The following is a 15,450-nucleotide window of genomic DNA, read 5'->3' as shown; positions in this document are numbered from 1 at the left end:
CGTACCAAACACCCACCATTGGTTAAACCAGTTTTATGGCTGGTGCCCAAACAAACAGATTTCAATTCCATTTGGTGGCAATAAAGACATTACATATTTCACTTTTACAAAATTTGGATTCAAAAAGCTGTTTCTTTAGGAAGTTCTTTACTAGTACTTGACTATTTTCAGTTTGAGTACTTTCACTCAGGGCCTCGTTCGTAAAATACAAGCAAAGAGAATGTATGGGTAAGTTATTTGTAACATCATTCAAATGTAAATTGTCGCATTAAACGTGGTTTTAAAAGTCTGAATATTTAAAACTTGACCTGCTATTCTAAAATAATCGGTCATGTATTTACCAACAAGTACAAAAAAAGTGCTTTTCTATACTTCAGCTCGTAGTGGGAAGAATCGTTGTCGGTACTCCCCCTCACAATGAGTCCCCCCTGATAGTGTCGCAGAAGCAGGACACCATAAAAGCTGCGGGTACATAAGAATAGCTGTTGTTAGCACTGGTTCAACTGGTAATCCATGGTGGTACAGTTAGAAATGCAAATGGCATGTGTTCGATTACGAGAACAAATATAGTGACAAAATATAATTGCTTGCACAGTTGCTTTAAAAAAAAAAAATCAAATAAAAACGTCTTCACTGTTAAAAATTGAATAATTGTTAAAAAGGATCATTCCAGATTCAATACAGGTTAAAGGGATAGTTCACCCAAAAATGAAAATTCTCTCATCATTTACTTACCCTCATACCATCCCAGATGTGTATGACTTACTTTCATCTGCAGAACACAAATTATGATTTGTAGAAGAATATTTCAGCTCTGTAGGTCCTTACAATGCAAGTAAAAGGGTGTCAACATTTTGAAACTCCAAAATCCACATAAAGGGAGCATAAAACTCTAGTGGTTATATCCAGGCACAATATGATAGGTTTAGGTGAGAAACATAAGATAATAATAACAATATTCATGTTATTTTTTGTCATAAATTCTCCTCCCTGCCCATTAGAAGGAGAATGAGAAAGTAAAGTTTAAATTGACTGAGCAGGGAGGAGAATTTAGAGTAAAAAAGGACTTAAATATTGATCTGTTTCTTGCCTACACCCATCAAATCGATTCAGAATATATGGGTTGAACCACCAGAGTCGTCTTGGGTACATTTATTTTGCCCTTATCTGGTTTTGGAGCATAAAACTTTTGTCACCCATTCACTTACATTGTTTGGAACTAAAGAGCTGAGAAAATCTTCGACTGTGTTCTGCAGAAGAAAGTCATACACATCTGGGATGGCATGAGGGTGAGTAAATGATGAGATAATTTTAATTTTTGTGTGAACTATCCCTTTAAGCTCAATCGACAGCATATGTGGCATAATGTTGATTACCACAAAAATCTATTTCGGCTCGTCCCTCATTTTACTTAAAAAAAGAAAAAGGCATAAATCGATGTTATAGTGAGACCAATAGGGGACCAATTTCTGGATGTTTTAAAGGTAGAAATGTGAAACTTATAATTTGATATGCACTTACATTAATATAATAAAACATTATTATATTAATTAATAAAATGTATGTATTACTTGAGCTGTAACGTTGTTTAAATTGTCATTTTTATAGTCATTTTAGGGTTTTAAGGTTTGTTGACATTATATCGTCATTGCAACAAAGTTGTAAAATTGGCTATAACTTAACTACATAAAATGTATGTGGTAATCAATATTATGCCACAAATGTGTTGATTGAGCTTATCTAGTATTGAACCTGGAATATTCCATTAATGTAAAAAATAGCATAGACAGAACACGCTCCATGGTTCAGACAACCTTATAACAACTGTGTTACTTTAAACTACATTGCAATAGAATCAAACATGGACAGTAGCTTGAAAAAGAGTGCAAGCATCAATGCCAAAGTCCTATTTAGACAGACTGCGACTGGTGTAGAGCTCCATGGTGGGTCTTTGGGAGCAATACTGAACTCAAAGGGGACAAGATTAATTGTTTAGCAAAGTTTAGGGGTTTCCTCTTTGGGGGAATAGTGGGCCCCATCCAGCAACATCATAAAAATAGCTGGGATGAAGTGAAGTGCAGAAAGCGGGGTGTCGTGTACACAGGATGGAGACGTCAGTTTTGCCTCATGAGGGTCACCGCTAACATCACTGTCCTGAACATGCATGCAAAGAGAATCACCACAGAACTGAACAACAAGGTACATGCAATTTTATATCATTGTAATCATATACATATCACAATTTAGCTATTCAACCAAAAATGTTCTATAAAATATATTACATAACCATGTAGTGATGTCAATCTTTCGATAATCTAGTGTCTGAAATACTTTAAATTTAAGACAGTCAAATTTGAGTCAAAGTATGACTCAAATCAGTCACACTTTATAAATGCAACTTGGATTTTATATTAATAAGCAAAGTTGCTATGCTGTTTGGCAACACAGGAAATCAACATATTGCTTCTGAAAGTTCATATACCCGGAAATCAACCTCATTCAGTCGAATTACTGATGTGGGATGACCAAAACTGCCATCCCCATCAGACATTTTTTGCATTCATTCAAGCGTGAACACATTTTACCTCTAGCGCTAAAAAAAAAGTTACTACACTGGTGGTTAGGCTTAGGGTTGCAGTTTGGGTGTAGTTAATAAAATATGCATTCCTGATGACTGTAATACATTCGATTTACAACTAGCTTTTGGCGTCACTCTGTGGACAACAATCATGCCATGCTCCAAATCACTGATTCACCCCAAATCACCCCATTCTGATGGTTGATATGAACATTAACTGAAGCTCCTGACCATATCTGCATGATTTTAAGCACTGCGGCCACACGAATGGCTGATTAGATAATCGCATGGATGTTTGTTGGTGCCAGACGGGCTGGTTTGAGTATTTCTGTAACTGCTGATCTCCTGGGATTTTCACACACAACAGTCTGAGAATTTACTCAGACTAGTCAATGGCTGACAAAGTCTACGGTAACTCAGAAAACCGCTCTGTACAATTGTGGTGAGAAGAATAGATGCAGGTTGGCGCTGTTTTGGCAGCACGTGGGGGACATGCACAATATTAGGCAGGTGATTTTAATGCTGTGGCTGATCGGTGTATGTGCACATATGTTCAACAACACACAGCTTCGGCCTTGGTGTGCAGATATTAGAGTTTTGGTAAGCACAGATGGATTTCAGAGCAAAACTTTCGACCTACTGTTGCCGAATTTACAGTGCAATCAGTCTGCCTACACAAAAACCCAAACAACAGCACATAGTGGTATGAATTTGCACTGGCCTCATGATTCGATTCAAAGGGTAATTATTCGATTACAAAACGATTCTCGATATATTACAATGTATCTTGTCCTCCAATTTTTTCATCAATAAACACTCAGTATTAAGTAGTATTGAATAATTAATTTAGAACTAATCAATCCCTAGCCTAAACTATAACCACGACTATTGGGTGCTGGTCCAGAAAAGCTGCAGATGTCAGCTTCTCAATTCCTTACCACGGGTGATAGTAAAGCAACCCAAATAATGGAGTTGCTGCATAAGAAATCAATCAAGCATCTCGTAAGCGCACTGTCCCGAAGCGAGAGACTGGAAAATGAGCAACAGCCAAAGAAAAAGAGAGCGTTAAAGGAGAGAACAGTATTGGGATGCAGGAGAAAAAAAATAATAATTTGAAAAATAAAACCATTAGCGACATCTCCCAAGCCGCCGTCTTACCATTATTTTGAGCTGTTTTTTCCCTTTCTGTGCAAACCATTGCAATAATGAGTGCTAGCCAATATTTCATTTTGTTTATTGACGTGTAATCATGAATAAACTCTCTCATTGGTATATGCTTGTGTTTATGAATTAATTTAGGGATCGTAGTTTCAGTTGGGGATGATGGTCGTGTGGTTGATACATCTAGGCTGTGAACAATTTATGAGTGGGCGCTTGGCTTTAGCATGCGTCTGACCATTTGTTTCTAGCACCTCACTTTGTCTCTGGCGCAGACATAAGCACCACTGTGCTGCCACGGTTAAAAGTCAACAGAATTTTTTTGAGAATCGATTCAGAATCGAATGAGAAAGAATGGCGATGCATCAGAGCACTAGTCAAAACGAAATTGCTCCTAGTATAATCAACAAACCAACCAGTATACATTGACTTGAAGTATTCTTCTGGAACACAGATTAAAGAGTATGCTTTCATTTTCTGCATGCACAGTATATTCGGTATTGCAGAATCTCGTTTGACACATTTCTACCATTGCATGCTATAACAACATTGTACCGCCCTGCCCTAGTATTATGCATGACAGTTTGACTAGGAACCAGACAGCGGTAAGTAAGTCTAAAATAATAGACTAAAACAAACAATTACGCTATCAGACTTCAGAGACTCATACCAGGTCTGCATGGTATTTCATCGTAACCTTGAGGTCGATCCATAGGGATGTCAATCATCTTTCTGTGAGGGCAAAATGTTTGGAGAAATGCAAAGAGAGTCATCTTCTTTACATTTCCAACAAAAAGGTAGATGTTTACAAAGACACAGGCCTGAGGGGACGACTATTTATTTTCCTGCCTGTTCTGCAGAGAGCGAGCTGGCGTGGCGTTCACTCAACAGTCATCCATTTGTGTGCTACGGGTTTATTTATACATTGCGAACCTTCATCAAGGCTAATTTGATGGCGCAAAAGAGGAGAAGGGGAAAAAATGCTTATGAAAACGCAGCTGCTGTCAGGGGCCAATACTCTGAAAACAAAAAGACGCCCTACAAGACGTATCTTACAATAATATACACGTGATCTGACAGGGTCATAACAGAGGTCAGCAGCAAAATACACTGCAAATTCTTTAGTAAAAAGCACTATGATGGGGAAATACATTTTTAATGGTTAGTTCACCCAGAAATGCTAATTCTTTTATCACTTACTCCCCCTTATGTTTTTCCAAACACTTTTGATTTACTGTGTTCAAGGTCTTTAAAGGAATATTCTGGTTCAATACAAGTTAAGCTCATAGGACGTAAACACTAAAATTACTGTAAAAACAATTTTAACAACTTTACAGTTCAAGTAATACACGTTTTAACAGAATAATTAATTCAAGTGCATTTATAAAATTATAAGCTTCACATTACTGCTTTTAAACCCTCCAAAAATTGGCCTGTTCACTTCCATTGTAAGTGCCTCACTAAAACCTCGATTTTTGCTTGTTTTAAAGAAAAGGAGGGACGAGCTGAAATTCATTTTTGTGGTAATCAATATTATATGACAAATGCTGTCGATTGAGCTTAACTTGTATAGAACCCTGAATATTCCTTTAAGGCAGAACGACAGACTCAGTCACCATTCAATTACATTGTATGGAAAAAAGATGTAATGAAAGAGAATGATGACTGAGGCTAGAATTCTGCCTAACATCTCCATTTGTGCTACATGGAAAAAAGTAATTCATACAGGTTTGAAACAGCATGAGGGTGAGTCATTTTTGTATGAACTATCCCCTTTAATTTAGAATCTGCCATTTTAATTTGCATAATGAAGTTCTGCCGACCCAGTCGAGGTAAATCAGAAAAGTTGCTAATAAAGCAACAGAATGAGTCATTGGCTCTGTTTAACCTTCAGAATTACTGAGAGTCAAAATTGTCATTGCTGTGGTCGTTCCAAAAGATTAAGTCATAAATACTTGATGTGAGGATCTCCGTATAAACTCAAAACCCCAGAGAGATCTGAGACCGAAAAGCTCATGTTTGCGAGCGAGTTAAGGGGGGCTCAATATTTATATTTTTAACCCTGGATGTTACACCGCGATTACAGGAGAGCAACCGCTTTATTGTGCTGACCTTCACCCCCTTTTAAGGAAGGAAGGAAATCATTACAGGTCTTTTTGCACACAGCTGACTAGACAGAAGAGGTGTGGCATGCCAGTTAAACTCAGTGCCCCACCGTAACACCCGCACATTTCATACCCCGCAATAAAGGCAGAGAATTCAGAGAGCTGATGAGGCTGAATTAAGTCAATTAGAAGAGCGCTCAGGTTCCAGCTTAGAGTTGGCCGGCGTCTGATGGGGGAAATCTAATTTGATTATTTGGGATTGAAAGGAAATCCAATCTGATTGTTTTGAAATCATAAACACAGGGGAGAGGAAACACTCGCTGTGAAGACCAGCTGGGAGAAGCTCGCTGTGTGCGGCTAAAGCTGAACGGCAACCAAGATCACGGCAGTGCCAAAACTACTCCCGCCCAATCATTGAGGTCATGCCATCTAGGGTTGGGAATTGAAATTCTGTGCAGTATTCCATTTATAAAAAATAAAAAAAGACATTAAGACTTTTGGCTCTGTTAAAATAAAAATTCTTTTTTGCGTCATTTCATCATTTACTCACCTTCAGGTTGTTCTTTGGAAAAACACAAAAAGGTAATGTTCAGAATGTTCAGGACTGGGTAAAAATTAAGATTTTTCAGATGGTGATCTTCATTTCAATATCAATTCTTAAATCCGAGATAGATTTTTCTACTATATGCACTCTCTACAATGGGAATAAATCACTCACATATGAGACCAAATTTCGCACTATGCTACTAAAAATGTCTGTGATTAGCCAGTGTCTGAAATGTTAAGATTTCACTTAACATTCATTGTATAGTATATTGGTGAAGTAGTTCAGCATCTTTTCACTGTGCAACCCTCTATGGATGCATTGGAGAAAGAATCGCATTGGCTAGTACATTTTAGTTTTTACTCGTCAAGTCTTTTTACAACATGGAAGCGTAATGCAACTTAATCTGAAAAAGATATTTAGAAAACCGAGAAGGGGGCATCATCATAGATAATACAGTATGCAAGATTGTACATTATTTTCATATTTCAATTTTGATCACATTTTATCTTGTGTACAAATTTAACATTCTATCAATTTATATAATTTTTCTTAATATTTTTAACAAAATATTCACAAGGTAGGAACCTAATGAAAATAGAATTAATAAATATATTAAAAATAATAATAAGTTAAGAGCTAATATATCAAAAATAATATGCAATTTTGTTTTTTACCAAACCCTTGCATAATGCGACACAAGCCTATTAGTTAAATTCTTTCATATTTATAGTTTTCGTAAGTTAAAATATTTCACAATCTATGATTGTGCCTTTTAAATATTTATGTATTTACACATTTATTACACTTACTACATTACTGTATTTTGTAACATGTTTTCATTGAGTTTACATTGATATGTACAGTATAACAAGCCCTAAATTTGTACTGTCACTTTAAGAGATTAGCTCACGAGCAAGTGAGCAAGCTTGCTTGTACAAATATTTATTGTACACGTTCTCAAATTCAAATCTATAAGTTCTGGAGTTTTGCAACACTTTTACCTTCTAACAGAAGTCCAACAGGTTACTGGTCTGTAGCAATGCTTCAAAATGGAGAATGTGAAAACAGTCTGGGAAAAAGTTTAACCAAAGTCATAGCTGACATCAATAAATGCAATGTCAATCGATCACGACAGATCTGGACCCACTGCTGCCAAATAAGGACAATTTCTTGAGGGTGTGCGCTCACGAGACAAGAAAGATGAGGCTGAATCCAGCTTCTTAATCTCCAACATCTTATTAAGTAGAAGGACCGTGATGTTTAAGTTCTTCTTCACCACTACACAACTCAAGCCGAGTAAAATCTGAAAATGTACTCTCCAGTGGCTAATAAAATACATAAGTCACGTAGTGTGAAATTTGTTCCCATATGTGAGTGGTTTGCTCGCTATGTAGAGGGCTGCTGTGTGTTGAGAGTAAAAGTTTGATTGACTTGTTGTGTAATATGTGTCCAAAGATTAATTCATAATAATTACTAATAATAATTTGTCATTGAATAATGTCTCTTTAAAAAACTTTTCTGTTCTTTACGGTCAATTGTTGATCAAAAACGACAACATTTAATTCTAATCACGAATAGCACGGATGAAGTATAGAAGCCTCTCTTGTTAATATGCGCTCATTTACAGAATCTTTATAGAACTGCTGGTTGTCTTAAAGACCCTGTTTCCACCTGGTATTAAAATACATTTCGGGTGATCCAATCACATGTGGTCGGTGCTAAATACAGGTCTAAATGGGGTCTAAAAAGTTTTGTGATTGGATCACAACAACCACATATGAATGGGGTCAAAAACGCATGTGAACAGTCCAGTACGCATCCCGGCAGCAGCAATTTTAAAACTAGCGGGTTGATGTCGCGTGCCGGAAATCCAGTGACGCTGGCAGTGACGATTCTTCCTGACCAATCAGTGATCTGCAGGGTTTTGACGTCACATTTAGTATCAGCTCGGCTCGCTTGGAACCTTGACTGAGGTGGTACTAAAAAAAGTATCAGATACCAGGTACTATCCACAGTGGAAAACCTAAAAAAAGCGAGCAGTGTTGAGTTGTACCGTGCAGTGGAAAAGCCCCATAATAGTTGTCGTTCGACCTCTATTCAGTACTGGTAAAAAAGCATTTCAGCATGGACATCATGAAGATGGTTGTACTCTGAAGGACCTAAAATACAAGATAGACTCACTACATGAATTTACTCTTTCATAGTTTTGAAGACTTTACTATAATTATAAAGTGTGGATAACAGTTATAAATAATGTGTAGGTGTCCAAACTTTTGAATGGTGGTGAAAATTTGAATGGGTAATTCACTTTTTGCTTGGATTATTGCATAATTTTTGCTTTAATCATGCTGTTTTATGTATGAAATGTCATTTAGTAGCAGGTTGATGAGGACAGCAAGCAATAAGAATTGTTCTCCAAATATTGTCATTCTTTCTTCCTCAAAATTACTAAAAGAACTATTAAAGGAATAACTAAATTCTTCAAAATTACCAGCCCAAATTTCCGACTCATGCATTGAGCATGTGACTCAAATGGAAAGTCAGGTTGGGAGGAGGGGTTTCTGCATGAACGCCACAACCAAACACTGAATCCATCAGGCCTACAGCCAGTGACGGACAGATAGAGCGGAGCGTATGTTCCGGCAGGGTGGACCACCCAGTGCAGACCGCCCCTTACACCAGGGCATGGACAGGATACTGTCAAAACTCATATTGCTATTCTAAATATTGACAGTGTGAGTATTCCCTTGCTCACAAACAGTCCAAAGCAGCTAAAAAGAAAGATTCGGGAAGTCATTGAGAAAGTGCCACTTTGGATTGGATTGGAAATCATATCATAGCAGACCTGAAAAATCTTTACACAATATGGGGAGCAGACGAAAAGAACTACATCTGCTATAAGCCTGAACATCACTGAAACTATGTGACAAAGGAGCAGATTTCTGTCAAATATATTTTTTAATCATCTTTTGGAAATGAAATCCTATCCTTGCCATTAAAGGTAGTTCACCCAAAAATTACAATTCTCTCATCATTTACTCATCTTCTTGCCATCAAATACTGAACACAAACGAGGATTTTTAGAAGAATATCTCAGCTCTGTAGGTCCATACAATGCAAGTGAATGTTGTACAGAACTTTGAAGCTCCAAAAGCACATAAAGACATCATAAAAGTAACCCATAAGACTCCAGTGGTTAAATCCATGTCTTCTAAAGGGATATAATCTGTTTTGGGTGAGAACAGTCCAAAATTTACCTGCCATTACAGTCTCTAGGCATGATCATGATTTCAAGCTTGATTACGCTTAATGGATTACTTTAAAGCTCCAGAAAGCACATAAAAGGCAGCATAAAAGCTTTGTCACCATTCACTTGCATTGTATGGACCAACAGAGCTGAGATATTCTTCTAAAAATCTTAATTTGTGTTCAGCAGAAAAAGAAAGTCACACATCTGGAATGGCATGAGGGTGAATAAAAGATGAGAGAATTTTCAATGTTCATTTATTTTTCCATTGCTGATAGTTTATATCACTAATGGCCAAAGGACACAGGGGATTTAAATGTTTAGATAAAATCCTAATAAAAACTGACCTAAAACATTCACAAACAAGTTTATGAACAAAAGTCGCCACCACATTCTGATATTTATTTTGTAATTCAGTAACCATCTCATAGTTAAACATCTCAAAAACAGCGTGATTGGTGTCATTGTGCTTGCTTTGGCCTAATTCTTTTAAGCTCTGCTGAACAGAACAACACTTCAGAGGCTATCGTGGACTGCAATTACATTTCTCCACGCCATTTGCAAAGTTGCTTTCTTTGGTAAACTGTGAAGTCTTTGGCAAACACATCTCAGAGGTATTGTTTACACACAAAAAATGTAATTTCCTTGATGAAGAGATATTTAAACGCATTTACTCTCGTTACTGGAATCCTGTTGTGAAAAACAAAAGCTGGAATGTGCAAGAAAAATGGAATTGCACTGCCCCCTTGTGGTAAAGACTGGCACAACGAGGAACAAGCTTGCAACATCTGAAAGCTAACAATGTCATACCTGATCCTTTGACTTTGGAGAAGGAGATGATTCATAGTCTTTTTTTGTTTCAAGGATTTTTTTCACAAGTCCACCTATGAGAAAATGAAAATCATTCATTCTCAAGACTGAACATTTATTTGCAATCTATTTTTGTCCTTAAATGGTAAATATTAAGTTCTGTCAACATTTACCCACCCTCAATTCATTCCAAACCTCTATGCCTTTTTACTTCCATGGAACACAAAACGAAATGTCAAGCAGAATGTTAACACTCTCATGCCATCTCTTTGTTTGATCCCATACAATGAAAGCGAATGGTGACTGAGGCAGTCAGTCCCTAACATTCTGCATAACATCTCATTTTGTGCACCACAGAAGAAAATTATATGACTTTGGAACAACATGATGGTGTGTAAATTAGAGAATTTTCATTTTTGGGTGAACTACTCATTTAAAATTAGTACATGACTGACCGTGTTTGTCTTCCCCTTGCAGTTCAAGTGAATTATGCTGTAAGATAAAAAAAAAAAAAAAAAAGTATAACTCAGTTTAAATCATGCTGGGGTTTTTTCAATATATGTATAGAGAACAGAGCACCTACACTACCTCGATTTCAGGTATGGCAACGGGAGGCGGAGCTGCCTCCACTACAAACTGCCCATCTTCATCATCCTCATCTTCAGAGAGCTTCTTACCATCCATAATGACCACTGCAGGGGGCTTACCACTGCCCAGCCTGAGAAAAACAAACCATGATTAAATATTCACCTCACTTTCAAGCTACACTTTATTGGATCTAAACTGTTTTATTTGATTATGAATGAATGCGAACCACCAGGCCCACACGGAATCTGCATATGCAGAAATCAACAGGTCTGTTCCAAAAACCTAGTGAGCTGCCTCGCTGTCTCCTGCCTACATAGGCAGCTGCATTCTATGGCAGCATACTAACTGAAATGGAGAGCCATAACCATAAGTGAGAGATTTGAAACCATCTACATAGACGGCAAAATCTTTCGTCTTTTAAATAGTGCTCTTTACATGGTATGCATGTAAATACACTCAATAATAATGTAGTTATTGAGGCCTTGAGTGGCTTATTGCTTTAATATATAATAATATGCAGTGGTAAATTAAGAGTGTGGAAGAGAGAGAGATCTCTCACCTCTCCGCTGGGGTCACATCAGCATAGCTCTCCTGTCTCTTCACGCGGGGGGCCGCCGGTCGAGCGCTGCTTGGTCGCGCTAATCTTGTGCTTACATAAACATTCAAGAAAACAAAAGAAGTGTGAGTACTTTCACACAGCAATCAACAGAGCACTTTTGTAAGGTATGCATGTGACTTCATGTGTGGGTAGTTTAGGTAACGGCAAGATCTGAAATGGCTAAATGCTTGTAAAAATAGTGCTGGGAACGGGAGTAATGATTGAGCTGAGACTGATATCTTGTGGTTTGATCTTGCGGTACACTGCAGTGAAAGTGGGGATTTTCATCAGTGAGGTCCACTGCCAAGCAAGCTCTCATGGGGCAAACATGATACACTCCATCCACCCACAAACACCACATTATCACATTGTGTAACATTTGTTTTCATTAGAGGGAAATTGACTGAATATTTTTATTTTCAAAGCAAAATCATTAATTTGGATAATTAAAACTGACTGAGTAAGAAAGAAAGAAAATAAAGACATAAAAAAATAAAAAGGAAAGATTTACAAACCTAGAAAAAACAAAGAAAGAAAAACAAAGGAAAAAAAGAAAAACAAGCAAACCTAAAAGGAAAAAGAAGCAAAGGAAAAAATAAAACTAAGAAAAACAAAAGAATGAAAAATGTACAAACCTAGAAAACAAAAAGTAAAACAAAGAAAAAAAACTAAGAAAGAAATATTTACAAACCTAGAAGAAAAACTAAGAAAAACAAAGATAATGTAAAAACCTAGAAAAAAAAAAGAAAAAAAAAATCAAAACAAAGAAAAGAAAGAAAAAAGAAAGAAAGAAAGAAAGAAAGGACACTAACCTGTGGGTGGTATGAGATGACACAGTGTCTGTTGCATCACCATTTTCAATGGGAATTGTTTTTTCTGATGGAGCATCCCCATCTGAAAAGAAATATGTTTAAAATTTAGTTTTTCTTCTTCTTTTAAAAAAACAACAACAAAAAATAACAGGAATGTTTGCAGACAGGGTCCAGCCCATGAATCTTTATTTTGCATTATTTGTATTACAAAATGTTTGTTTGTCCATTTGATAATTTAATTATTTATTCATTAGTTACAAACAGCACAGGTCATGGCATTATACGGTATATCAGCCAGGGTCAGATGATCATTCACTTTACCATGCAATGACAGCCATGCATGCACAGGATAACTGGCAAATCCTTTTATTTACTCACAAAATAAATTTTTTCCTTGCATTTTGCATTTGGTGAGTGATAATTGTGGACCGTTTACAGAACTTGCTGTAACTTAAGACAATCTTTAGTTTTAAACTGCAATGTCTATGGAGCAGTTACAATGTTTGGAATACAATCAAGAAAAAAGCAGCAAGAATGCTCAGTGAAGAAAACAAAACACTCACCTCCTTCAATGTCAGACTCATCTGAAACAGAGGTATACAATATTAATTATCATATGTTAATATCTGAGATATACAAATCACATAAATCATAATCTGACATTTAATCACTGTATTAAATACACTAAAGCTGCATTCCATTAAACTCGGAAAGTTGGAACTTCTAAATTTCTACTTGGAAACTTGTGTGGAATTCCACAACTCTGATTTTGTAGGTGCAGATGTATGATGCTACGAGAACATAGTGCCATCCAGGGAGATATACACAGTTAATGCTACACATTTTTACTTTTGTGAGTTGATGCCAGATTTTATATACAAAGTAGTATGTTGTCAATATTTGCAGACACCCATTTTTCACAAAAAGATGACCAACTCACTCATTGCTCCTCTCCCCAGCCTCTAAAATGTTTGCTTTCCCCAGGATATGAAAATGTTTGGGGGGTAAAGTAAGGAATACAGTAATTGATGACGGACTGTTGAATTATTGAAAACTAATGCAAACCCCAAGGTGGTAATGTGGACCTGACATAAGCTGACAATTCTATAGAAGTTGTTTGTCATTTTTATCCTATTTGATTAGCCAACGTCTTTGTTTTTTTGGCTATTTTGCCATGGTAGGCTGTATAGCTCTTAAAAATAAATGAAGATTAAATAATTTGGCAAAGTGATATAGAACCATAATGTGGTCAAGACCTGTGTGTTTCCTGAAAAAAAAAAAAAAAAAACACTTTGAAACATCTGTCAACCAATCAGAATCAAGCATTAAACAGTGTTGTAGAATAATTTATATAAAAACCTTTTTAATTTTTTTTTTAAAGCGACAGGTATGTAAAACACAAAAGAATAAATGCTTTGCAAAGCATTGTTTGGTTGCTAAGAGACTTCTTTGTTGACAATAAAACACCTGCAATGCTAACGGTAGCATTGCCATTTTGTTTCCTTATCCATCAACCTCTGAACATCAGGTGATGGAGCACTTTTACTGTCCTAAGACCAAGATCTTGTCTAAGAATATCTGAGATTCGACTTTAAATGAAAAAGCAGCAAATTCACTGTAAGTCAACCATTAATGTGGTACGTTAAATAAGAACAGCTCTGTACCTTGACCACCTGTTTTGGGCCACCGTCGCTGTCCTTTAGCTGACGAGGGCCTTGGGATCCGGGAAGGACTCTCAACCTGAAAGGAATGAGGAAAGACATTCACGTCCATGATTTATTACAATGAGCTCCACTGAAGCACTTAAACTGACAGAACATCCTCAAGAGCATGTGACTCCCTCCTTTCAACTACTTTGGTGGACAAAGAAAAAAGTGGATTAACCTGGCATTAACAGAAATTACCTGCATTTCAGAGAGATCTGTAGGCTAAATGAAGACAAAACAAAAGAGTGCAACAGAGATCCATTATATACATTTAAACCATGAGAGAAACATTCACTTCTCATTTATAAGTACTTTGATAAGTACTTTATAAGATGTGCCACTAGCCAAATCAAAAAGCTCACTATTGTTAAGAGAATGTAGAGTACCTATAGCAGCTGCAAAGCCAAATGGAAAACAATATAGAGAGGAGAGCAACCTTACCCACAAAACCAGTCAGAAAATACTGCATGAAGCTAAGGCAAGCACCAATATTACTATTGCTAATGCTTATGGTTAGGGATCAGAACAAATGAAACTGTGGTGCTTAAAGAAATAGTTCACCCAAAACTGAAAATTCTCTCATCATTTACTCATTCTCTTGCCATCCCAGATGTGTATGAATTTCTTTCTTCTGCAGCATGCAAATTAAGATTTTTAGGAGAATATTTCAGCTCTGTAGGTTCATACATTACAAGTGAATGGGTGCCAAAATGTTGACACTCCAAAAATCACATAAAGGGAGAATAAAAGTAATCCATATGACTCCCCCTGCCCAGTAGGGGGTGTATGCATGAAGAATGTGAATCACCAAAAACACAAGAAGAAGAATGTGAAAGTTAAAGAACAGTCTGACTGAGGAGGAGAATTTTTAGTAAAATGGACTAAAATATTTATCTGTTTCTCACCCACACCTATCAAATCGTTTCTGGAGACATCAGTTTAACCGCAGGAGTCATATGGATTACTTTTATACTGACATTATAATTTATACTGACTACTGATTTTTCGAGTGTCACCCATTCATAGAGTTGGCACCCATTCACTTGGATTGTCCTTTTGTGTTCTGGAGAAGACAAAGTCACACACATCTGGGATGGCATGAGGGTGAGTAAATGATGAGAGAATTTTCATTTTTGGGTGAACTAACCCTTTAAACCATTAGTTATGTGGCTTGTTGAAGTGTGTAATTACTTTTCTAAACAAAACCAGAGACCAGAATATTATAAACGCCTTAAATTCTGATTGGATGAGCCACATTTTAAGCCACTGTGCAACTACCGCACACTTGTGACTATACATCA

At 36.7% G+C, this 15,450-nt stretch overlaps 1 protein-coding gene across 1 annotated transcript in view; it reads right to left on the bottom strand.

Annotated features, from left to right (window-relative positions):
* The window catches only part of traf3ip1 (TNF receptor-associated factor 3 interacting protein 1), a 41,300-nt gene that overhangs the window by 8,602 nt on the left and 17,248 nt on the right, over positions 1-15,450 (bottom strand). The window contains exons 7-13 of the mRNA XM_052148123.1: positions 14,108-14,183; positions 13,007-13,027; positions 12,444-12,525; positions 11,593-11,682; positions 11,034-11,163; positions 10,901-10,937; positions 10,446-10,519 (exon numbers count right to left, since the gene is read on the bottom strand). Of these exons, the coding sequence (XP_052004083.1) occupies positions 10,446-10,519; positions 10,901-10,937; positions 11,034-11,163; positions 11,593-11,682; positions 12,444-12,525; positions 13,007-13,027; positions 14,108-14,183 (510 nt within the window). The remainder of the gene's footprint in view (positions 1-10,445; positions 10,520-10,900; positions 10,938-11,033; positions 11,164-11,592; positions 11,683-12,443; positions 12,526-13,006; positions 13,028-14,107; positions 14,184-15,450) is intronic.

The sequence above is a fragment of the Xyrauchen texanus genome, chromosome 18 (assembly GCF_025860055.1).
Source record: "Xyrauchen texanus isolate HMW12.3.18 chromosome 18, RBS_HiC_50CHRs, whole genome shotgun sequence".
NCBI lineage: Eukaryota > Metazoa > Chordata > Actinopteri > Cypriniformes > Catostomidae > Xyrauchen > Xyrauchen texanus.
Note: the sequence above shows the minus strand (reverse complement) of the source record. Positions and strands in the feature narration are given on the sequence as shown.